The 23,335-nt window shown below is 48.9% G+C and overlaps 8 protein-coding genes across 8 annotated transcripts; 3 read left to right on the top strand and 5 right to left on the bottom strand.

Moving 5' to 3' along the window:
* Nucleotides 1–467: 467 nt before the first annotated feature.
* On the top strand, nucleotides 468–1,974 carry Aud_003842 (uncharacterized protein; the record flags this gene model as incomplete). The annotated part of the gene is given in 5 exon segments (XM_043288789.1): nucleotides 468–537; nucleotides 637–811; nucleotides 879–922; nucleotides 981–1,105; nucleotides 1,120–1,974. 5 exon segments carry the CDS (start codon nucleotides 468–470, stop codon nucleotides 1,972–1,974), a joined length of 1,269 nt encoding a protein of 422 aa, XP_043144724.1.
* Nucleotides 1,975–6,803: 4,829 nt separating this feature from the next.
* Nucleotides 6,804–9,989, bottom strand: Aud_003841 (uncharacterized protein; the record flags this gene model as incomplete). Its single annotated transcript, XM_043288788.1, has 11 exons — nucleotides 6,804–6,892; nucleotides 6,942–7,247; nucleotides 7,299–7,512; nucleotides 7,556–7,690; nucleotides 7,732–7,939; nucleotides 7,982–8,060; nucleotides 8,105–8,560; nucleotides 8,764–8,856; nucleotides 8,900–9,131; nucleotides 9,179–9,300; nucleotides 9,350–9,989. 11 exons carry the CDS (start codon nucleotides 9,987–9,989, stop codon nucleotides 6,804–6,806), a joined length of 2,574 nt encoding a protein of 857 aa, XP_043144723.1.
* A 181-nt stretch (nucleotides 9,990–10,170) lies between these two features.
* Nucleotides 10,171–11,844, bottom strand: Aud_003840 (putative MFS transporter; the record flags this gene model as incomplete). The annotated part of the gene is made up of 1 exon (XM_043288787.1): nucleotides 10,171–11,844. The coding sequence occupies one exon, from the start codon at nucleotides 11,842–11,844 to the stop codon at nucleotides 10,171–10,173; it is 1,674 nt and encodes a 557-aa protein (XP_043144722.1).
* A 924-nt stretch (nucleotides 11,845–12,768) lies between these two features.
* Aud_003839 (uncharacterized protein) lies at nucleotides 12,769–13,569 on the bottom strand (the record flags this gene model as incomplete). The annotated part of the gene is made up of 1 exon (XM_043288786.1): nucleotides 12,769–13,569. One exon carries the CDS (start codon nucleotides 13,567–13,569, stop codon nucleotides 12,769–12,771), a length of 801 nt encoding a protein of 266 aa, XP_043144721.1.
* A 1,834-nt stretch (nucleotides 13,570–15,403) lies between these two features.
* On the bottom strand, nucleotides 15,404–16,350 carry Aud_003838 (uncharacterized protein; the record flags this gene model as incomplete). The annotated part of the gene is made up of 2 exons (XM_043288785.1): nucleotides 15,404–16,264; nucleotides 16,318–16,350. 2 exons carry the CDS (start codon nucleotides 16,348–16,350, stop codon nucleotides 15,404–15,406), a joined length of 894 nt encoding a protein of 297 aa, XP_043144720.1.
* A 993-nt stretch (nucleotides 16,351–17,343) lies between these two features.
* Aud_003837 (uncharacterized protein) lies at nucleotides 17,344–18,537 on the top strand (the record flags this gene model as incomplete). Its single annotated transcript, XM_043288784.1, has 3 exons — nucleotides 17,344–17,586; nucleotides 17,649–17,795; nucleotides 17,920–18,537. 3 exons carry the CDS (start codon nucleotides 17,344–17,346, stop codon nucleotides 18,535–18,537), a joined length of 1,008 nt encoding a protein of 335 aa, XP_043144719.1.
* A 252-nt stretch (nucleotides 18,538–18,789) lies between these two features.
* Aud_003836 (uncharacterized protein) lies at nucleotides 18,790–19,114 on the top strand (the record flags this gene model as incomplete). The annotated part of the gene is made up of 2 exons (XM_043288783.1): nucleotides 18,790–19,041; nucleotides 19,112–19,114. The coding sequence occupies 2 exons, from the start codon at nucleotides 18,790–18,792 to the stop codon at nucleotides 19,112–19,114; spliced, it is 255 nt and encodes an 84-aa protein (XP_043144718.1).
* Nucleotides 19,115–19,659: 545 nt separating this feature from the next.
* Aud_003835 (fungal specific transcription factor domain-containing protein) lies at nucleotides 19,660–21,191 on the bottom strand (the record flags this gene model as incomplete). The annotated part of the gene is made up of 2 exons (XM_043288782.1): nucleotides 19,660–20,565; nucleotides 20,619–21,191. 2 exons carry the CDS (start codon nucleotides 21,189–21,191, stop codon nucleotides 19,660–19,662), a joined length of 1,479 nt encoding a protein of 492 aa, XP_043144717.1.
* Nucleotides 21,192–23,335: the final 2,144 nt, after the last annotated feature.

Below are 23,335 nucleotides of genomic sequence, written 5' to 3'. Positions count from 1 at the left end.
CGTCTCTGTCGCACCGCTCCGTCTAGGCCACGGTGTCGGCCTTGATTGCGGCCGACGATGGTCACTGTTGATGGTCGACCCATTGGGCGATAGAGTATCGCCGGGAAAGAAGCACATCATAAACCCCCCCCACTACTATTAAAGAATACGAGCTGCTATCGCAGAGAAGGAAAGGACGATATTACAGGCATGAGGGGTAAACTGTGAAGATGTAAAAATTGATCCCTCGTATTAAGGATAGACAAAGATTTGCTGGCAATCAGCGATCAGCAAAATGATGAACAGGAAAAGACAAATTACCCAAGCCTAAAGATTCGCATCCTCCTTTTCCTCTTATAAGTCTCTCGTCCCGGCAGAAAGCGATACAAATGACTCCAAGGGTGCATCTAGGCAGATAGCCAAGAACAACTGCCAAGGAGAAGAGCAACCGCCAAGAGGCAAAGAAATAATAAGAGATTACCTAGACAATGCCACGTCTACCCAAGAAATGGACCGCCGAGGAGGATGACACGTTACGCCGAGAGGTGGAATCACAACGTGAGTCTGCTAGACCGTCAATTTCCTGCTCCACCCTGCTTCCTCAGGATCGCTCATGCCAAGAATAATCGACCTAACCACGGTGCATCATCTACTTAGCGTCTGGCCCAGAAGGGCGAGATTGGTGCCAAATCGCCGAGAAGCTTCCCGGACGAACGAACAAAGACTGTCGCAAACGATGGCAAAACACGATGGCAGGGGAGTTCCGTAAGGGCCTGTGGGCCAAGCATGAGGATGAACAATTGAAGAAGGCCATTGCCAAGCACGGGACAAGGTGAACAAGGGACAAGCATAGAAGAGAGACGGCGCCGAAAGAGCAGTCGGGCTAATTGATAGTGTAGATGGACTATAGTCGCGAGTGGTGTGAAAACCCGCAGTGCCGAGCGTAAGTGCCCACGGCACAAAGATCGTTCCACTTACTGACCATGGATCACGAGGACTAGAATGCGCGAAGCGTTGGCAAAATTCCCTGAATCCCAACCTGGACCGCAGTGAGTGGACCGAAAGCGAGGTCAGTGGAGAAATGAAATGCCCCCTCCCGATACTCAGACTTCGCGATCCTAAAATGGTGAGGACAAGCAGGATCGAACATTAATCGAGGCCGTAAAGACCCTCGGACGGAAATGGACGCAGATCCAGGGTGTATATTTTGCTGAGCGCTCCAAGACCGCCATTAAAAACCGGTCAGTTTTGGTCAATAATTGCCTCCCCTCCCCAGGGCTTGCCGCAGACGCTCATATGAAGAAAATTTCCAGCTATACGATCGTTTCCCGCAGGCTCCGAAGGCAGGCGCAGGGCACGCAAGTGAGCGCAGACACGGCTCCAGATGGAGGGTGGAACGACGAAGACTCGGACGATGATGATGATATGGATGAGGACGACGTAGACAGCGACAAGGACGAGTCAGGTTCCGCGCCGTGGACCCCGCACCAGAGCCAGTCTGAAAGCGGACCGTCCACCACAGAAATGCAGAATGTGCTATCAGATTCATCCTGGAGCCCGTTCTATCCAATTGTTGGAGGGTCTCATCCGTCCCTGTACGACTTTACAACAGGATCTTCATCGAATCGCTGGGCATGGGAGCCCTCCCAGATGCTGAGCTCGACCACCTTAGCGGATACTAGTTCGGACTGCTTCCCGCACAACAACGATCCGACGTTCCTAGACCTCATGATCACAGACTCTGGAAGCGGATCTACCTGCTCCGACACGTTAACCCATCCTTCTACCACGCGAGTCGACTGCTCGATGCCCTGGAAGTGCCCCAGCGAGCTTGAGGAGTCCTGTGAGGATCTGATCGTGCCTTCCAGCCCAGGCAGCTCCGCCAACAGAGTAGCCGTGAAGCTAACGTTGGATAACCCTGATTCGGAAACCATGCAGTTGCTGATGAAAATTGCGATAGACAACAAAGCGAGGTTTCGTGTGGAAAGGGAGTAAACTAGGTAGCGTGCTATCTTAGAGAAGGAATGCGTCGCCAGTTAGATTGGAGGGCGGTTAGACCTGTCCGTCTGATGAATTCGATATGCTGAATTGTGTATCTTCCTTGTAGTACGGAGAAAGTTAGCAGGTACGATAATTTTGGTCTAGGATGTCGAGCTCATCTCTACTTAAGAAGCCTTCTAGTAGACCTCGAATTCAGACCGCAGCCATTGGTTTCCATATGGGGAACATGAATGCGTACATTTGGTTTAATTGGCGTGGGTGGCACAGGTCACTCAGTAAGCAAACTCGGAGTTGCCTCGAGCCTCGAGTTATTAGTAGTCCTGACGCATGTAGCCTATAGTTATTGGGGAGGACTCTTGGGACCTAAGTTATGGCTACTCCTCTTTTATGAGTTATTCCGATGAACCTTAAAGAAATAAGATTAGAAGCCCTCAGTATACGATGACAGTTAGCGGGGACGCCAGAAACAGCCCTCGTCGAGTCACTGCTCTGCGGCCTACTTGAGTGTGACTACCTGGCAGGCTGCTTTTACCTGTCTCTTCTGTCGCCTTGACGCATCTACTCTATCCATACAAGCCTGACAATTCTCCCTTGAATGATGACGCACTTTCTCTTCCTCTTGTTTCTCTTACTGTCTGCATCATGTAATGCACTAACACATTGCCAAAATGCTGTATTAAATAATATGTTAGCCTTAATAACCACGAACCCTTCCCCTGGGCCCTATCCTACTGTGATGTTGGCTGAGTGCTAATAAACACTGCCAATATATTCTGTCGTCCCCTCGATTATATAATTATATTCCAAGTGCGTCTTTTGCTTAATAAGGCCTCTGTAAGCATGCTTTAAAGGGCTAAAATAACCGATATCTAGTGATTGTAAAAGATAAGAAGAATAAGCAGGCATATAGATGATAATAATACCACTATCCCTATAGCCATTATCAAAACCACGCGTTAGAAGGCTTCCGTGGCCATCTAAGATGAGTAGACAATATCCTCCAACTGTGTGGCTAATCATCGCAGGGATAAAGACCTTTTAAAGCCACTAGAGGCCTATCTCATCTATCATCTATCTATTTCAACCAACTTTAATTCTCCAGTTAGGTGGTAGAGAATGATCTTAGTCTATCCTTTAATATGAACCTTCCCCTTGAAGATTATACAAGAACGAAGCACCCGTGACCCAACTAGTTATATTAATACATTGTATAGGAGATAGATGGTGGCCATTAGCACATTTTCAATTCGATATTAGCATCCATTAAATCAGCCATGGAGGGTAGATTTAGGCACATCAAACGTCTTTGCAGCGCGACAAATACTTAAAATTTGCCCTTTTTTAAGGCATATATTACTAGTTGGATCCTTCCTTCTTGCTCTACCAAATTTCCAGAGGTTTGACGCGTTCTTGGTGGCATAGTAGCTGTTTGGATAGCCTCAATATTCAAACGCGTTGAAATCGGGTGGGGGTGGGCGGCTCGGTTGGGAATTACGTTACTCGGCGGGGTAGATAAGCCTTTTGACTAGGTAAGAATTGATAATGATTCGTGGGACAATAAGCGATACAGCAGATCACCATGTAACGAGACTAATCCTTGTGTTCAACTTAGACAAGGAGAACACGCCCTGATATACCCTCGTAGACCTTGCGATAAGGCTACAGCTACGGCGAGGATATCATAAGGGTGATATCATATATTAGAGTAAGGCAAGGTAATGATGTAACCCAGTCCACCTCCGCTCCGTTACAACTCTATTTGTGGGAAGTACATGCTTAATTATAACTATCTCTTGAATAAAGAATTCATTTTGCGATACGTTGTCCCAACAGTTGAGCCAGATTAGGTCCTTACATTAATTCAAAAGTCATTACAGAGTAGGGTGGATGCAAATCTAACTACTGACTGCACCTTAGGGAACCATAAGCCATCCTAGTCTTCCCAGAGTATAAAACAGGTGTGAAATATATTTTTCAAATGCTTAAACGGGACAGAATAAAGTACTCCTATGATAACCATGGACCTAATTAACTTGGCCGGTTGCAGTCTGCTTGAAAGCGAACAACATGACTTGCCTGAATGAAAGTTTGAAAAGGTTGGCACTTAGGAAAATGATTTCTCCAAATCAACTACTTTCTTTTTCTAACAGCCAAGATCACTCACCCACTTTGAGTCTGACCGATGCAGCTTGGCCCCATGTTTGGCTGCCCTCCGTCGTAATAGTAGAGCCTGGCTCATACCCTTCTCCTATCATTAGCAGAACTCTTGAGGCTGGGGTCGCTGGAGCTTCTAGGTTAGTAGCTTTTTCCTTGGATTAAACTTCATGGAGCTTTGGCTTTCAGGTCGACTTTTGTTTATTAATATAGCTCCGCGCTGCTTTCATCATAAGATAGATCCGAGCATGAACTTGGAACAGTCTAGACTTTGCTCTTGTCATCATAAAAGTATGATTGCTGTTAAACACAGGGACTCGACTTTGTCAAGCTGGCCTAGACTCACTCGTGGTCCACCTACACAGATATGACCACAGTTTCCCCTCCGTTTTCAGGTGTGACCTCTGCTCAAATCATCCACTGGGTCACAACTGTCTGATACAGAGGCATGTGAAGTCAGATAATTTAGGTGGATGTATCATGTTGACGTAGCCTGGACCGCCACTCATGTGACAATTATTGAGTATATCAACTTACTTCCTTTACTTCCTGGCAAAGTTATAGCATGTTTTGATTTTCCATTTCTAATATACTTCCTTGTCCCTATTTTCGGCTGGAGATTATAGGTAGATGATGTTTCTGTTCACAGTATTAGCTATGCTTCTTATCTCTGTCCTGCCAGGGCATGCACAGCAGAGCAACCAAGCTGTCTTTGAAATTACAGAAGCCAAAGAAGCCACCCCGACCATCAGCGCCCCGTGCACCGCTATTCAGATTCAAAATATTAACGTCCCACCGCAGGACACTTGCAGTTGCTTTCCCGGTTCAGCAACTGGTTCTAAAGCTGTCACCTATACATGCCCCCCTGCCCCTAGTGGTACCCCAATGAGGGCAAAGTTCTCTTTAAATGGCAAAGACACCTGCTCCGACGACCAAAATATTGGATATAACGTCTGTAGTATCTGGTTTCACAGTCTCTGTTCGTGCATACAGATGCTGCTACACAAACCGGCAAGCACCAAGTGCAAGTACAGAGGTTGTCTCACAGCATCCAAAACTTGTCCAAATCCCAAGGTTTGGATGCTGCTTGAAAGGCAAGATCTAATCACAACAACGGAACCCTTGCAAGGTATCCTGGAATTACAGAATTCTTTCGATCCAGATGGCGGCTGGACATTGGGTCAGGAAAATAAGAACTCTTCACAGGCACTGGCTATGAACTCACTTGGGTCAAGGAGCCAGGAGCAGATCCACATCCATGTCTGCAGCGTTGTCACTGGTAGCGTTAGCGGTGATCTCCGCTCCATTCTGACATGCCAGGACCGCTCTAAATACGAAAAACTGACCGAGGTGCTACACGTGCCTGTTGATGATAAGATATTCTGCAAAGTGTCACCAAAAAAATTCGGAAAAATTGAAATAGCGACGGATATACAAGCCTGTATTACTTCAAGTACGGGTAAACAATGCAAAGAACATATTGGAGCGGGAATTATAACAGATAGTTGGGGTTACACCTGGGGTTGTGTGACTTACGGCACGGGAGTTGCAGAATACATATTCTGTAATTAATGCAGAGCACGAGCTGGGTATGACATGAGGAGGCAGTGGAGTTATATACTGAAGAAGTGTGGATTGATTATTGTCATTTAAAAGTCAGCTGGAAGGAAATGTGATTGTGGTTAAAACCAGCAATTATGGTTTTTATGGTTTTATTATAGTTTAACCAACCCACACCAGTTTACTTCGTAATCACTAATTTCAAAGATTTCTCTAAAAATATTGATATCACTAGATGGCCTAGTATCTAGTCTATCTAAATATAAAATATCAATTCAAAATATCTGGTGGTTGGTGAAATATAAGGGAATAATCATTTCTGTCATGGGTTGGTATGAAAGTAGCGGTGGTTTATATATATATACATCAAACCTTCGCCAATCACAATGGTTTAAGAATAATTTTTAACCACCACCCATTCAACCCTATAGAAATTGAATTAGTATTTTAGATATGGACGAGTATTATAATGATTACCATATAATAATATAAAATATTAATTTTCTACTTATAGGGATGGAAGATAGTATGGCATTGAATAAGGGAATTAATTATTTTGAAATTCAAAAACCATTAAAAATCCAACTCGAAACCAAACCAAATTGAACCAAATTGAACCAAATTGAACCGAATCTAACCGTAGTGGGTTAGCCCCTCTTATAAATGGTTTAGCTATGCCAAGCTTCGAGTTTGAGTTGTGCAGGTGAAACTCGCACTAAATCGGAACAGGTCAGGGTTGGTTCTGATTTCTAAAATTTGAACTCGAAATCGCAGCGGTTCGGTTCCAACTGGCCCTAAACTCGCCCGAACTCGGACTGAATGCAACCCTAATGGTAGGGGAGATGCCAATACTTGAGAATGCGGCGTTTCGGCGGTTAGCTGGCTTAAATTTCGTGATTGCTACTATGAAATGGGCGTTTGAAACTTGGGCATTCTGGACAGGGGCAATTGTACATTAGGCTTATAAAGTTAGGTAAAACTGGAATGGGTAATCATTCCTAGTTGTTATATCTAGCTAGGATCTCTTTGAGTGGGGCTTTGGTCTGCCTTTTAAGGAGGTGCTCCCGAAAATTTTCGACATCACCTCGTCCACTGCCCTGAGATGGGCACTAAAAAGTCCCCCAGTAATGCAAATCATAGTCCACCCCGCCAGGCCTCCACAGCGGCCTAGGAGTGTAAACCGGAATCGGCGACGCAGCTGCAAACACCATTAGCATCAGCAGTCCAACGATCCAAAAACCACGTACTTCCATATCCCGTACTCGGCACCGCCCAGGTCGGCAAATCCGGCGCGACCCATCCCGTCGGCGAGGCGGTAATGGTGTACGTGCTCGTGTACGTATGCGGTTGTTCTCCAGCAGCGAGAGAGACGAGTCCATTGCTCGGACCATAGGAATCATCACCGCGGCCAAAAACATTGTTGACCTTATTGACGACGCTGCTGCCGAACTCTGTCCAGACGGTGAAGTCTTCAACAGTAACGTTACTGGCGTAGGTGAGGTCGTTAGCGATGAGGTACAGCGGTGGGCGTTGGACGCCATTTGCCACGGAACCTGGATGACATTTAACAAACCACGAAGCTCGAATGAAGGCGAGGGTCTTACCTGAAAAGTTCCTAAAGACAAGATTGCTCAACGTGACCGAGCCAGTGTCTGGCTCGAACGTGTTCTGCCAGTACTGGTTGATGTTGAGCCCGTACAGACTTGCTTTGGAGCGGAAGTTGGCGAATGTGACGTTGGTCACGTAGCCGGAGCCACCGGGATAGGTCTTGATGAAGGCGATGTTGTTCCCCTGGATGATGCTGATATTTTGTGCGACCTGTCGATTAGCAGGGCGGTCTTGATGGCGAGGGCCACCTTACTATGTTTGATATTTCGGCAGAGACGTTGAGACTACCGATGGAGACGCCCGAGCCGGCCTGATTACAGACCAAGTTCTCGATCAAGGCGTGGTGAGAGGGGCTCTTGATGGAGACGCATTCGTCGCGGTTGGTGACCTGACAGTCAGCGAGGCCATCGAATCAAGGACAAGGCATACCTCGTTATCATGGATATGATAGTTTGTGCCAATTGCATCAATACCATCGTAACTGCCGAGATTAGCACCCCGGATGGTAAGATGGTACGCTTCCACGTTGACGGCAAAGTCGAGCACGATGTGGAACTTTGGGCTATCGACCAGGATCAGGTCATGGACGGAGGCATTCGTTGGCGAGATCAAGCGGACGAGACGGGGACGATCGGTGCTGTCTGGTCAGTATCATCCAACACCATGATGGATAACGTACTTGTTTAGATTCCGGTAGAGATATCCTTGTCCTTGGAAGGCACCGAGACCGTTGGATGAGTAGAACTCGAAGTCGACCGCTGCATTGTCAGTCTATATTCTGCTACAAATGGCTAAATCTCACCATTGACAATGACCAAGACATCTAACAAAAACTTCTGGTCACCCTCCCCATTAATGGTAGCATTCAAAACGTCTGCACCAGCAAAACCCTCAAGGATCAACGCACGATCAATGGTCCAGTTCCCCCCATATGCTGCCGTGACGAGACCATCCAGCTGAAACGCCCAGTTGGTTGCGTTGCTGAGCACGACGCCGCGGGAGATCAGGTATTGACCCTCAGGGACAATGAGTCTGCTGCCGGGGTTGCGTCGGACACAGTCATTAAACGCTGTTTCGAGGGAGGTCGAGATGTCCGTGGTGTTGTCGGCGACAGCGCCATAGCTGAGGATGTTACATTCAATTATCTTCTTGGAGAGAGGAGTGGCCGGGCCTACGGGGCCAATGAGCTGGGCTGCTGCCAGATTGAGAGGGACGAAAAGTAGAGCAAGGAAAAGCATGATGTTCTGTGGGATGAATGCTATGTATCTGGATCGAGAAATCTGTTCAGGCATTTATATACAGAAATCAAATGGTGCAATGAGGATCAGACCATGGTAATTTTCCGTCCACTGCTCTGCCCATGTATATAGTATCGGTGCCATTTTAGTATGCATGGCGCCATCAACTCCACTAGACTTATCTATCTCTACACTCTACTCTCAGTCGTAAACGCGTTCCTACTCTCCATGTCCTCCTTCCGTGTCTTAGACTCCACGTCCAAATATGGCTTCTCAGCCTGTGGCGCAACACGCAATCCGTGCCGCAGATGAGGAACTGCATTGTCAGCATGGCCCAGAAACAAATTAGGTAGACATACAGTAATCGAAGATCCCCGTGTGGAATGTCACCCGATTATCCCAGATTGCCACGGCGTTCGGCGTCCACTTCCACCGGACCTGATACTCATAGGCCTCAGCGATGGTCCGGTAGAGCGTATCCAGCAGTGCATCTCCGACCCTCCTCTCGATGCCGACAATTTCTTTGGTAAAGTTCTCATTGACGTACAGCGTTTTCCATTTCGTGACTGGGTGCGTCCGGACAACGGGATGCTCCGTCACGTTAATTCCGTAACCTATCCACACATAAGGGTACTCACAATGGTCTCGATCGGATCCCGCCGAAGACAGCCATTCGTCTTCAATGCCTTCTCCGCCTGCTCCAGCCCGCTATGCTTCGCCTCGAGCGTCTCCAGAAACGCCCTCAACTTCGGTGACAGCGCTAACACGGTCAGCATCTTCCCATCCAAAAATCTTTGCGAAGAACATACACTCGTACAAAGCATACCCACTTGCCCAGATCGTATCACCCCCGGCTACACTCCCCCCTGGCCCCGCAGCAGGCAGGGTATCCATGCGTAGCATCGTCAGACCAGGCGGCTGCAGCTCATAGCTCACATCCGAATGCCAGATCTGATGCGAGCGGCCATTCACCGCCGTATGGTCCTTGTAGATGGGATGCACCCAGGGCAAATCCGGGATGATGCCCGCCATCTGATGGATGTGCAGCTCGCCGAAATACGCCGCGAAGGCGATCTGCTCGTGCACGTCCATCTCCTGGTCGCGGAAGAAGACGACGCCCCGCTCTGCGACTAGCAGCGCTAGATCATCTTTCTGCGCTGGAGTGAGAGCCGAGAGCTGGAGGCCAGCGATCTCGGTGCCGATGTCTGGGGTAAGGTGGATGACCTCCGTTGCGACGGAGAGGAGGCGAGATTTGGATGGATCGGCATGTTGTCCGCGGTCGGTGAAGGGGTGTGGGGTAAGATTGGGGAGCTTGAAAGGGGTGTAGTTGGGGTATTCTAGGCCTGCTGCGCGGACGGTCTCTAGGGGGGACACGCCACGGGGGGTGTGATAGTCTGGGTGGGGGAGGTTGGCGGGTTTGGCGGGGAGTTGCACGTCGTTTGCAGTCATTTTGGCTGATAATGTTGTACAGACATGCTAAGAAAGGGTTCATCTAGCTTTATAGCTTACCAGGTAACTCCGGTGGGATGCTACCTGTGAATGGAATCTGCTCGCGTCATCCAAGCCAATTTGACGATATCCCAGACTGCTCTTGATACAGTCACAATCAATATGCAAAGACAATCTCCAGCTAACTATCGAACAAAAAATCCAACCTCTTATTCCCCTCATCCGTCGTAGTCTCCAGATACTCCGCTTTCTGACTCTCACTCATCGCCTCCCAGCGTTGCCTCTTCCACTGATTCCTCGCAACATAGTACGCCTTGGCCAACACATACGCTACAATCGTCGCAACATTGATCGCAATCAGCTGGGAGTTACCCCGCCGGTAGTACGGCTTATCGTCCTCGCGGTAGATATTCGATGAGGCGATCCCAGACAGCTGGATGGTGATGTTGTACAGCGCTGCGCTGACCGTACGCGTACGGACGGCATTGCTCAGCCGCGAGCACCAGCCCACATGTGCTGCATGCGGTGATGGCCATCCCAGGAGCACGAAGGTGACGGCGTAGAGGCCCCAGTGGGACAGGGTACTGGCAGAAGTGTACAGGATGATCAGAAGCGGAAGCGACCAGAGTTGCGTGAGGATGCCGATGGCTGCAATCTGGTGGAAGCGCTCGGTGAGCTCAGTGACCAGAAGTAGGTTGAGCGATGCGAAGACGGTGACAGGGATACTCAGCAGGGTGGTCTGGAAAGTCGAGAAGCCAATGGCCCGGAGCGAGAGACTCAGGTAGGATTTTGACGGGGAAGTGGGAATCTCGAACAGGATGCCGATGATGTAGATAGGCCAGAGATCATAGTCTTTGAGACTACGCCAAAGCATCCCTATGCTCAGCGCCTGTCGGTTATGCATGTCGCCTTTGGAGGGGTCGTCGCGCAGGACCCTGTTGACGATGATCTTCTCCTCGTGCTCGGTGAAATACCCTTTGGGATTCCACCGGGTGGCTGTCTGGGTCGGGCCAGGGACAAGGAACAGAAAGCTGAGAATACCGATGACCAGACTGATCAGCGCCTCAATGAGGAAGAGCCATCGCCAGCCGGCTCGTCCCGCCACGCCGCGCATGTGCAGCACCCCATACGCGATGAAGGAGGCGATCACACCCGAGATGGAATCGACAAACCAGAAGAAAGCGAGGCGAAGCGGCATTTCAGTCTTCTTATAAAAGTAGGATAGGTACAGAATCGCGTCGGGAATGAAGCCGCCCATAAAGAACCCGAGGAAGAATCGACATGCAAAAAATCCAGCCCGGTCGTGGATGAAGAACTGTCCCCCCGAGGCCAGACTCCACAGGATGATCTGCACGGGGATCCAACGATCAGGGCCAAGTCGTTTGCCGATCATCTGAGAGGGAATCTCCGCAATGAGAAATCCGACGCGGTACATATTCTGCGCGTTATTGTAGTCGTTGGTGTTGATGCGCAGGTCTGGCAGAAGGTTGTCGGCAGACGCATTGCCTAGATTACCCCGGTCAAGGTTGAGGCCGAAGAACATGACCAGAATCCAGAGGAAGATCTTGACGTCCGTCTTGCGTCTCACGGCGACCTCCTCACGATGGGTCCACCGGAAGTCGGGATCGAATCGGTGCAGATTCTCATATTGCGGATGTGGGAGGTAGTATTTGGCCAGCACAGGGTCGTCGAAGACGCTCTTTGCGGTTGCTGTAGCATCCAGGTCGGCTTGCTTCCTCCTTGTAAAGATGGACAAGAATGGCTTGGCGTGTGACTGCTCTTGTGGATCAGCAACATTGATCGTGATGCCATCCTTGGTGATTTGCTTATCACTATCTGATATTGGGCCAGCCATTTTTGCTTTGATCCAGCATTTACATTCGAGCCTTCCCCTCTTATATCTATGTGAGCCTATTGCATGCGCTGCGTGCTCTGCGCAATAATGGTGACGGCTACAGAATTAACGCAATGGGCAAGGTTGAAGGGAACCTGGAATAGCAGATGATGTTGTCATGCAAGTGCAGATGGCATCACCGGGTTGCTTTGTTATCATAAAACCCACCTAATCAAGCAATTGCTTTCTGAATTTACTACCCTCTTATTGATGGAAAAACGCGTCCTGCATGAGAATTCTGGCCATGATAAGGCTGCTTCGCCATACCAAGCCTTGATGATGAGCTCCGGTGGAGGCTTTGCAACCCGCTTTCGGGTAAGAAATGAGTACACGAGTCATGAACCATATAATCGAGTAGAGAGACCCGAAAGTACTTACTATCTTGAGGAAGCCTAACTCCTCCTTAGGATGTTTAATTTTTACCGGTAATAATTAATCCTCTATAAAAAAAATAAAATCTTACTATGTAGATAGTAATAGTTTGTTAGCAGGGAAAGAAAACGAAATACAAGATTATTTTAAATTCAATTTAGTAACTATTTAATATAGACTGTAGGAAGGTAGGTGATAAATAAATAGCTTATTAAGACATAGACTTCTAGATAGTAGATAGAAGAGGATATAGACTCTATACATAGGAGACCATATAGTTGCCACTAACCTATATAGGAACCAAGCACTCTGTGCCGGACACCATTAATAGAATCGCCCCTGATCTGACTGCTGCTATGCTGCTAGGCTAAATGCTAATTCAGTGTCAATTACAGTCGCCGCTCCATGTGGGATAGAGACACTATTGTTGCGTGACAAAATGAGCTTCCATCCGCACAAGAGCAGGTGAAGTGTTTGGCTCTATTGATTCAGGGTCCGACTGGGTGCTCTCATTTAAAATCCACTTTCTATTCCAAAATATCGAGCAACTTCAATCAGACCTGAGCCTCCAACTCCGACCCAAAGATCGACAAACCCCTCTTCTCTGGCTCGTGCAATAGCTCCACTATCCCAAGCTTCTTCCAAGTGTCTCTCGAGATAGATTGTCTGAAATCCACACTTTTTGGCAGCATGCAAGTCCTCAAGATGGGCTGCGACGAGACAACATTGCGAATTCCTGAAACCGAATCTGCGAGCAGCACCATGATAGACTTCTGGCGACGGCTTGTAGGCACTGAAATGCTCTGCACTGGTGATGTGCTTGAAAGGCAAAGAATTGTGTTTTTGTAGGTCTTCGAGGAGTTCTACATTACCATTGGATAATGTAGACGTCAAAAATTTACTGCCGAGCAATGAAAGGCCTGGCACACTGTCAGAGTATGCATTAAGTCGATGCCAAGCAAATGTCAAATTTTTGAGATCGTCCTCGTTAAACAGACCCCGGAGATGCCATTTGCTAAGAATATTTTCCAAAGAAATGCGGTTGTACTCATCTACTGAGACAAAGGGCTTAGATGAATCGTAAGTGTCTCCGAAGGTCATATATGAGCGATGCCACTCCTCAGCGATCTCCTGCCAGCTCGAAGTGGACATATCAGAGACACGTGCTCGCACATCGCCACTCAGAGATCGGCCTAGATCTCGCAGAGCCCTTTGTGCTGTGTCATTCAGTTCGTCCGCGATGCAACGTCTCCATTCCACAATTGTCCCCAAGACATCGAAAAATATGATTGAAGGAAAACCATCTCGTGACATCTTTGTCGAAGCTTCTTTGAGAGATACCAAGGAAGGCGCCTTTTCGATGAGCTAGACTATAGCCGAAAGTATACCAATCTCGTCAGTCGGTGATGCAAACAAAATGGCCTCAAAAGAGAACTTTAAAGACAGAACACATGACTGTACCATCAGGAACTGGTGTAAATGTTGAGATGTCGCTATTTCAATGGAATTAGGTGTTTTTAAATGTCGACAGTACTGAAAATCCCTCTTTCCATTAGCCTCGGATTTTATTGCTCAGGGGTACATGTGATTGGCAAGTAGAGAATCTCAGTAGGGCTCGGGTATCGCGGTTTCAGAATATTAGGTAAGGCGCCGAAACTAGTCACGGGACCCAGTTGCGGCTGAGAATAAGGTTACCTTGGCGTTCGTCGATCATGGCCATAGTTATGAGAACGAGTGGTTAATAGGGGAGCATGTAGGGGGTTTTGTCCTTAACAGAGTGTTTCCTACCTCTTTTGAATGAATGGATTCGTTCTTGAAATTGAACATAGTCCGCGTAACTGTATAAGATGGGTATAGGCCATGGCAATTGTTCTAATCACCGCCCACATGAGCGACGATTGTCAACCTGTTATGATCCCTGTGACGGGAACCTTTGACATACAACGCGGCCACAGCGGCCACACAGATGATGATGCGAGTGTTGAGACCTTTGAGGCTGACAGGAAAAGCAAAGATCACCAATTTCCAAGCCCAAACGCATGACGATGGTCAATTTACTAGCGCAGACTAAATGCATACGTAGTGAATTAATGGTGTTTGTTCGGATCCACGGCAAAGGCTTATCTACAGGGGGACTAAGAAACAGTTTTTAGGAAAATTGCTGCTGGAGGAGACGCGCCTGACCAGTCTTTTTCCAAATATGACTCAGATAATCGAAGCCAGTACCGAGGCAGTTGGGCGTCAATCTCTACCCATGCTTCACGATATCTTTGAGCACTATCATATGTGGGAGATTCTTCCTGTGATCTGTATGCCGCTATAATGAGGGCGTCAAAGTCGGCATCAACGATACAGAATGTGGATTGGTTTGAGTCTGATTTATGTTTGTCGCGGATCGAGACCCGCTACGTTGATTTCCTGCGAGGGCAAAGCAAGGGGTCATCATCCCGGCGCCCTGCTGTGGCCAAAACGGATTGATGGATTCTCTCATCTTGTTATGGAGTACAAATTAGCTGGTGCCGCGTTCTTACTGTGATTTTTTCCAGTACTTTGACAATGGTGTGCCAGTGGATTGGGAGCCACCCCACGATTCTGCCACCTCAAACCTCTGCCATACGCTGTACGCTCCTTCATTCGCCCGTTAGTTTATTCGAGGTATTGCTTCCTTATCAGAGGGGAAGGAATGGCTATTCACTGTGTAGGAAGTCCTACACTTGGGATAGTCTCTATCATAGTCTATTCACCTTGGCCTCATCTCTTAAGAGCAGTGATGATATTCATTATTTATTAGTATAATATCCATGTCTCGCCTGTTCTTTGCAAGCCTTGGATACGTGGCCAATCCAATTAACAGTAGTGGTATCCTTTCTGCTTGACCTAGTATGGTTCCATACTCCTAACATACCTCTCTGGCAACTTATGCTGTTGCGAGGAATATATAAATGTGTGAAGGATGGGTAGAGCCAAAAATACAAATAAGCTACTACAGTAGGGACAGTATAAAGTAATGGAAATCTCTGCAAACCGCATGTTGAACAACTAAGCGATCCAGTCAGTCAAGCCAGATTTCGATGATAATATCTTTCTAGCATTTATTGATAGCAGTCAGTAGGGTTGACGCCTACTAGTAAGTAACAAATAAAATTCCTCAAGGGTTTGAGAACTTCTTCTCCAGCTCTGAATCGCCCAGAAATCCCAAGCCTAGGAACTCATTATCGACATCTTTGTATTCTGCTTCATATTTCCCACCCAGAACCGCAGCCCGTATCACAGCTAGGTGTGCCGGGGGTGTGAAGTCTCCCGCGGTTAGTCGTTCGATTGCAGATGCCAGCTCAGCCTCAGCATTAACTCTTGACTCCATCCATACAACTCCAGGGGCGGCATACTTCCTTGCCAGAGCTAGAAGCTTCTGCTGGGTAAGGACCGTGTCGTGTATGCGCAGGACCCGATTTTTAGTGGCGCTCGCATTCTTCAAAGCAGCCGCCACTGCCTTGCCAACGGTATTCACACTTGTGGTACTGAATGGATGATTTCCATCGTCGTATACGACAGCAGTGTGGGTTTCATAGTTGAGTGCGAAGGGCTTGGAGAGGACATTGTCAAGGAACGGGCCCACGGCAAAAAAGGTGTACTCCAGCTCTCCAGAACTGGCTTTCTCCCGTAGATACTGCTGGATCTCCAGCACACGGCTATGGTTCGGGAGCTCGTGGGCCCTTGGATCTAGTGTCAAGGCACCGAAATCGGCTGGAATAAAGCGTCTGACCCCAGCTCGGATACTTGCATCAATCGCAGGCTTCTGAAGGGGTATTGCCAGCGGGGCCACAGTGGATACAACAGCATCGTGGCCGCGTAGTGCAACCTCCAGGCTTCCTACAGAAGAATACTCGACTTCGGCAACCTTCACTCCAGCTGGGATTCCTTGGAGATGATCTTGGGATCTAGTTAAGACCGTCACTGTGAGCCCCGCTTTGACGAAGTGCTCGAGCACAGCGGAGCCGAGGAACCCTTTCTATGTGGTCGCAATTAGTATCAGCTATGAGTATGGGCGCGGAATGAACGTACGCCGAGCAGGGCAACTTTCTGGATGGAGGACATGTTGGTAAATCTAAGCGGAAGTATATGAACCGTGATACGATTTGTTGTACTGATGTTTGGAGCGCAGATGATGTTGAAAGTAGAGATGCAGTTAGTTGGTGGGAACTCATGCTCTATTTATACACAGCTCTGGACATCCAGGTATCCCGAAAACGAGAACTTTCATGGAGATGTCCCCACAGGATCAAAATAGGCATCTCAGTCGTGAAATAGGTCTCAATGCACTTCAGATTGTCATTCTACCCACCTGAGCTGGCTCGGTTTACCGAGTGCCTCAGTTGTCTACCTGCATCTTCTGGTTAAGGCTGCGGATTGCTTGAGACATCTCATCTACGGGTCACATTGCGGTAGTTACAGCGGCGCCCGGCCTGCTCCATCTTGCCAAGACGCTACTATCTCCCGAAAGGGAAATTCACTCATGAAATAGCGCTGAAGCATGGGATGAATAAATGGATCCGAGCTGCGCAGCCAATCCGACGCAGAGGTTTTCTGAATTTATGATTGGATTAGAAACTGAGTCGGCCAAACGGGCCCCGATGACGAATATCCGTTTCGGGCTCAAGTATTTATAATGGTGGCTCTGGTGAACCCAGCAGCTGCCGTACATCCCCCACCATGATGCGAATTCGTAATCCCGGTAGACTGGGTTGTAAGAATTGTCGGACTCGACGGATCAAGGTGAGGTTCAGATTACCAACTTTATATTAATATCCTCACGATTCTGACGCAGTGGAGTAGTGCAACGAGCTTCGACCGCGATGCTCTCAGTGTGCGCGAGCTGGCCTGACATGTTCCGGTTACCGCAACCCGGTAGACCTTATCTTCCGGGATCAGACATCCTGTATAACACGGAAATACCATACAGCTGAGAGCAAAGTCATCCCCCAATCCCGTCATTCTCAACCCAGTCGTCCTAGCTCCCCTACTGCCATAATACCTCGACTGCCCTTAGAGGAGATTGCATGGTGGTATTACTTCGAAAATTTTAACATTATGCGCCCATCCGGCGCATCAGTTCATCGTCCATATCCCAGCCAGCCATCGCCCGTTATTCCCTCTGTGGCCGCAGTTGGCCTGGCAGCGTTAGCAGTGGTCCATAGCGATCCCCATCTGATGCAGCTTGCAAGGCAGAAATATTCATCGGCTCTCAGGATTCTTGTACGTGCTATAAGTCATCCCGATGAGCTGCGCCAAGGGAGAACGGCATTGAGCAGCTTTAACTTGTCCATGTTTGAAGTGAGAATTGCTATGTGGAGGCCCCATATTCAGGTGTGGTCTGTACTAACGAGTCGATGTAGATGATTGTCTATGATAACTTCCATCCCGCATCTCACGGCTGGCTACGCCACATGCATGGCACAACCGCCTTGTTACGCTCCCTGGAATTAACAGAGGGCGCACCGACAGTGGAGATAAGAACGCTTCTGCAGATTGCCTACACGGCGGTAAGCTTACTTTCTCTGTTTCTCCGCTATGTCCTCCGCTAACTCCCCACCCCCGCCCCAAAAGGCCCTGGCTTGCCTAATCAGTGGACTCCATGTTCCCAGGTATCTAGTTGAACTACTTCAGTACGGCGGAAACACGAAAGGCGGCGAGCTCCTATTACCCCTAACAGACCTCTTCACCATTCTATGCAAACTGGTGAACCTCCACCGCGCAACGTTCTGCACGAATGACACAGTCCGGAATCACCAGTTCATCAACACCGCCTTGAATACATACCAAGATCTAGAATCATGGATCACCAGTATTCCCGTATGGTGGATAGATCCCATTCGAACTGGCCAGGCACCCCGTATTGATGACGAATGCTGGATCATGCGGGTGTGGGTTTACTACCGGCTGTGTCGGATTTTAGCGCATAAGGCGATACTGGACAACATGGACATTCTATACTCCAGTAGAAGTAGATCACAGCAGCATCAGTATGAGGAGTCCCTGACCGTCGTTTCGCAGGCCTCGCAGGAATTGTATACCGGTGTTCCAGCCTTGTTAGGAGCTTCACATATTGCCAATCGGTCGACCCCTGGATTGACATCGAATGTGTTTTTCCTTATCACCGTTTTGCAAGCAATGGGCAGTTTAACCGCGAAGAAAAAGGTAGTTGAGAATTGGTCGCAGAGTGCCAGGGCATATGGGAAAGATTTTGAGGTAGTTCAGAATCTGATTCTGAGTCGTCTTAATTAGCGGATATCCTGGCCGGCTAGAGGCCATCTCACACCTGCTTTATATACTTTTAGTTATGAAAGACATACTGAGAACGAGGAAACTTCACATCGTTGCTCTGCTCAAACAAGCCCTGATTTTGCAATTCTTACTGCTCTAAATGGCCATGGCCCATTAGCATCCGATCTGGGTGAAAGGTGGCATGGCGGCGGCCTTGGGGTATATGGCGTTCTGTAGAATCTTGGCCCATCACCCAAAAACATTTCACTCCACATGGTGAACCACGCGTTATTCAACCCTGGAAAGGCACATAACGTAATTGCCACCATCCCCGCATCAGTCTCTGATGAGGTAGTTGTTGTGGGTAATCATCGTAACGCTTGGGGTCCCGGTGCTGGAGACGGGAACAGTGGATCGGCTGCCCTGAATGAAGTGGTGCGCAGCTTTGGCGTTGCACTTCGTCATGGCTGGCGACCGTATCGCACCCTTGTCTTTGCCAGCTGGGAAGGCGAAGAGTTCGACCAGGTCGGATCAATGGCCTGGCTAGAAGAAAACATACCATGGGCGAAAGCGACTAACGTCGCGTATCTCAAAGTAGTTGTCCCGGGTACAGGGACCAGCCTTCATGTAAAGGCCAGTCCTCTATTATACAGGGTTGTCCGGGAAGCAACAAAGCTTGTGCAATCTCTAGCGATGGAGGGATGTTGTGGCGGGGGGAGTGAACAACGCCGCCACTCTGCTAGAGAATCACTAAGGATTTTGATTAGCGATGCTACTATACTCAATGAATCATTTTGTAGTGTCTCTTATCCAATGGAGGTGGGTAGTATGCAATGTATCCCACTTAGGCTTTGTTGCTTAACTATGGCCCCACATTCCCGGATATGTATAAGTACACATGATTCTGAATATGACCAAGTTATCAGCTTGCCATCTCTGATTCCGTGACTCTTTCGAACTGGATTACGGAACAATCATGCTATTGACTGTCTTTTAGATGTGGACAACTGGCTGATGAATAACAAGAAGGGCAAGACGAGGGTGTACGTGGATTCTCGACTCCCGAAATTCCAGCTGGAAGAAGAAACGGCTGGCTTTGAATGCTTGCTGCGACCATGACTTCTCTATTTCTATAGGATCATTCTATCTGAGCAAAACATAATAACCCCCCTGTTTCATTATTGAGACCCAGTCGCAATTAAAGGGGCCTGACTTTCTGGCTTCCCAGCATTTCTCCATGATTTTATATGCCTCAAAACACGTACCAACCGTCGATTCTGTAATCTCTGCCGCTGAGAAAAGGTCGCGAAAGAAGTTCTGCTGTTCGCCCAGGGCTAGGCAGCCAGACACGCAAAACGGCCACACTAATACGCTTTTTAGCAGTCTTGGGTCCCACAGGCCCTTGAAAACAGCTATGGCTTGTGAGACCGCATCCGCGATCTCCGGCAGCTCTGGGTGTGCCCCGGAGATAACTACATGGAGATAGATGAGTGCTGAGAGCGTGAAAAGCCTGTTAACCTCGGGGTTGGCTGGGGCGGAGAGTACTCCTGAGCGATTTAACAACGATGGGCCGGTTTCCGGCAAAGTGTCCATATCCACAAGTTCTTGCCGAAGGCGCTCCTCGATGTGGCGGCCACGCTCCGCCAGATCGATAATGCTTAGCTTGCGGACCGCCTGCGACTCCTCCTTCCACCTGTCCAGCGAAGAGATCTCAAAGATAAGGGCCATGACTGAGTTGCTACAGCCCATAATACTTTCCAATGATATGCAGGGATTACGCAGCGCCTGTGCGTGGTCAATATTGAGAAAGGGGGGCCGCCGAGTGGAGGCGGAGGCGATGATATCAAGCGATATAAAGGAGCCAAGCAAGACACCAGTCGCACAATGATCGTCGAGAGAGTGTGTCTCTATATGGTGTGGAAGGTTTGTACAGTTGGAACCTGCCAGGTTCGGTTTGGTCAGAGTTGTTCGCGCCTCGAGAAGGCCGGGAATCAGGCGAGCGGCTTCACGAAGGAGGACCTGCCAATTCCCTCTGCCGCCGGCAAAGAGCTTGATTGCTGAGCCATTGAGACTTGACACGGTGAGCAGTGGAGGCCACGTACCTCCCAGAACAAGAGCTGAAGGATGGACGCGAGACTCTCAATATTGTGAACCATATGAGCACTTTCATTCCATGTATGCGATTCTTGTAGCAAGCGCTGTGTTCCCTGAGCTGCCAGATCGTAGTACCCACCCTTGGAGCGTAATTGAGTCAGGCTGGCTGTGACATCGCCCGCTTGCGGGTGGGTGGAGAGAAGGTCTCGTTCACTGAGGGCCAGAGTTGCAAGGTAAGCGGGCTTGACCATCCTTAAAATCGAGAATAGGCAACCTCTTCCTCGCGGGTTGCGGGAGAGGTAAAATGGGTACTGGATGTGGAATACTCGATCCAAGTAGTGCATAAATAAGGCGTCCTCTGTTCCTCCATGTCGGACTGGCTCAATCAGAGGCCCTGGAGCAGTGGGTTTTCCGGCAACCTTGTCTTCCACACAGGCCCGACTGGGGAAGCCGTTACCGTTTGAAGATGAGTCCCACGCCCACTCGTCCACGACGGAGAGGGTCTGTCCACTCGTGACAAATCCCGCCTCGTCTTGTGGCACGATTGCAGTGCGCACAGCCTTGACGTCATGCAGCCCCATCGTGTCAGGGGCAAGCCATGATAAATCGCCGGACGATCCGGGTGACAATGAGTCTCGTGTTGAGTCTATGTTTCTGAAAAATGCAGGTAGATATTGGTGAGCTTCTTCGTTCATCAGGGACTGGGGTGCAGTCGCTACATAGTCACCGTGGGGCGGTGCACTCCATGTCGGGTCCATAAAGGAGTTTAAAATCATATCAAGGAACGGGTCCTGACCTCCAAAATCATTGCGATCATTAAAAGGGAGAGGCACGGAAGTGGATAACGGTGCTATGTGGGTTGGGGCGTCTTTGGTGGATACTGGGCCCCGACTTGGATTAAACTCTTGCGGCGAACGCGCTTCCCGAGGCAGCCTTTCCTTTCGATTCATCGATTTCCGTTGGCTGACAATGTGTTTAAACTTTGCAGCTTGTTCTTTCTGTCGCCTGCCATTGTCCATCCACTCGGGTCTCGGGCCGTATCCATGGCACTCCAACCCAAAATAAGTGCATGAACGGCACACAGGCCGAGTTTCGTCACATTTCTTCTTCCGGACTCGACAGGTCCAGCATCCATTGAGGCTCCGTGCGGCTGAATTTGCCAACTAGTCAGCGATTGCCGTCTTGACGAGGGCAAAGCTAAGCTTACCAAGCTTCACTGCTGGATCCATGCAGAGCTGCAGAAGGATACACTTTTTCTGTCTGTGACCTAGGTGAAAGTACGCACCAACTGTTCAAGAAGTTGAACTTGAAAGACTTTTTATGACCCGAGTCCACGAGGTAACATCGGCTATTTAGAGAACTACCTTCCTAAACCAAAATATTCTTCAGTCTGGATTGATGCAGACGCGAGATGCCGTTATTGCATCTATACGAGAATTACCAATTCTTGCACCGGCAAATATTGATGATCTGCAGAAAAGGACTTGTCTGCGGAGCAAACATTGGCTGTGATCGGAAACCGCCGGCGGAAGGTTTTTTTTTGATGAAATGCTGGGCTTGCAGTAGTGCTTCGGAAAAGTTGGTGGTCGTACCTTAATCCTTGTTTACGGAATCCTCCTGGCCAATCCGTTAACATTGGAGCGCACAGGGCGTGCACGACCAACGCAGGAATGCAGGGATGTCACGCTGATCATTGCTGTCTGCTTCGTATTACTTGGTCTCCTCTCACCCGTTCCTTGCCAAAAGCCCATGTGGAAACGTGGGGTGTTTTGGGATGCAACGACGGCCTGGTTTCCGGCAATTTACCCATCTTACTGACACTTTATAATCGAACGATCAAACGCTGTAAACTGCTCGATCAGGCGGGTTGAATCCATGGCAGAATTGAGAGATCCGACTGGTCCAGCCAGAATTCAGTAAAAATTTGATATCCTTGACATCTCCGTTTACACCGTTCACTAGAGGACTGTAGGGGCCAAACCACGATCACGACGGCACCAGCCATAGCAGATAGGCCCATTGGGGCTGGAAGAAAATTAACCTAATCTGGTTCTCAATTTGATCTTTTCACTACTGTACCCGCGAGTTATCCGATTGAGGGAAACTCGCCACGAGGCGCCGCGTCCGCCCCCAAATCGGGTTGCTTCCAAGAATCTTCGAGAAATTAACTGGCAGAGTATCAGCTTGGTAACATTATATGCCTCAGGACTCTCGTATTCCACGTCTCAGGCGCAACCTCAGTATACTGCCGAGCCGTACTAAGGCACGACCGGTCCTCGCCGCCAAGGAGGCCACCACCGCTGGAAGACCAGAACAACATCAAGCCCGGAATAAAAAAGAGACAGAAAATTCAGTACCATTTGCGTGTTGCAACCCGGGATTACTGACAATATTAGAATGATCAATCTGATAAGAGACATAGATCCCAGCTGCGGGGGTGACATGCAGGTCACGTGAAGGTTTGGAACAGGCGACGTGACATGTTTACCCCAAGTAGTTGCACGGCAAAGCCCTCATCCGCGTTACACAACTTGCAGAGCTTCCAGGAACCGTGCAGCACCTGTACGGAGCAGCCAGACCGGCGCCAGTTATTGTAGATCCCCGCGTGTCGGGCCGCGGAAGAACGCGGAGCGGATTTCTTTACTCCATCTGGTCGAGATTGTTTCAAGTTTTGTCTTGTCTCTCTCAGTCACCATGACTCAGTCCAAGGCCCATATTTGCGTTC

The sequence above is a fragment of the Aspergillus udagawae genome (genome assembly GCF_001078395.1).
Source record: "Aspergillus udagawae IFM 46973 DNA, scaffold_2, whole genome shotgun sequence".
Taxonomy (NCBI): Eukaryota; Fungi; Ascomycota; class Eurotiomycetes; order Eurotiales; family Aspergillaceae; genus Aspergillus; species Aspergillus udagawae.
The sequence above is the reverse complement of the archived record's forward strand: the minus strand, read 5'-3'. Positions and strand labels throughout refer to the sequence as shown.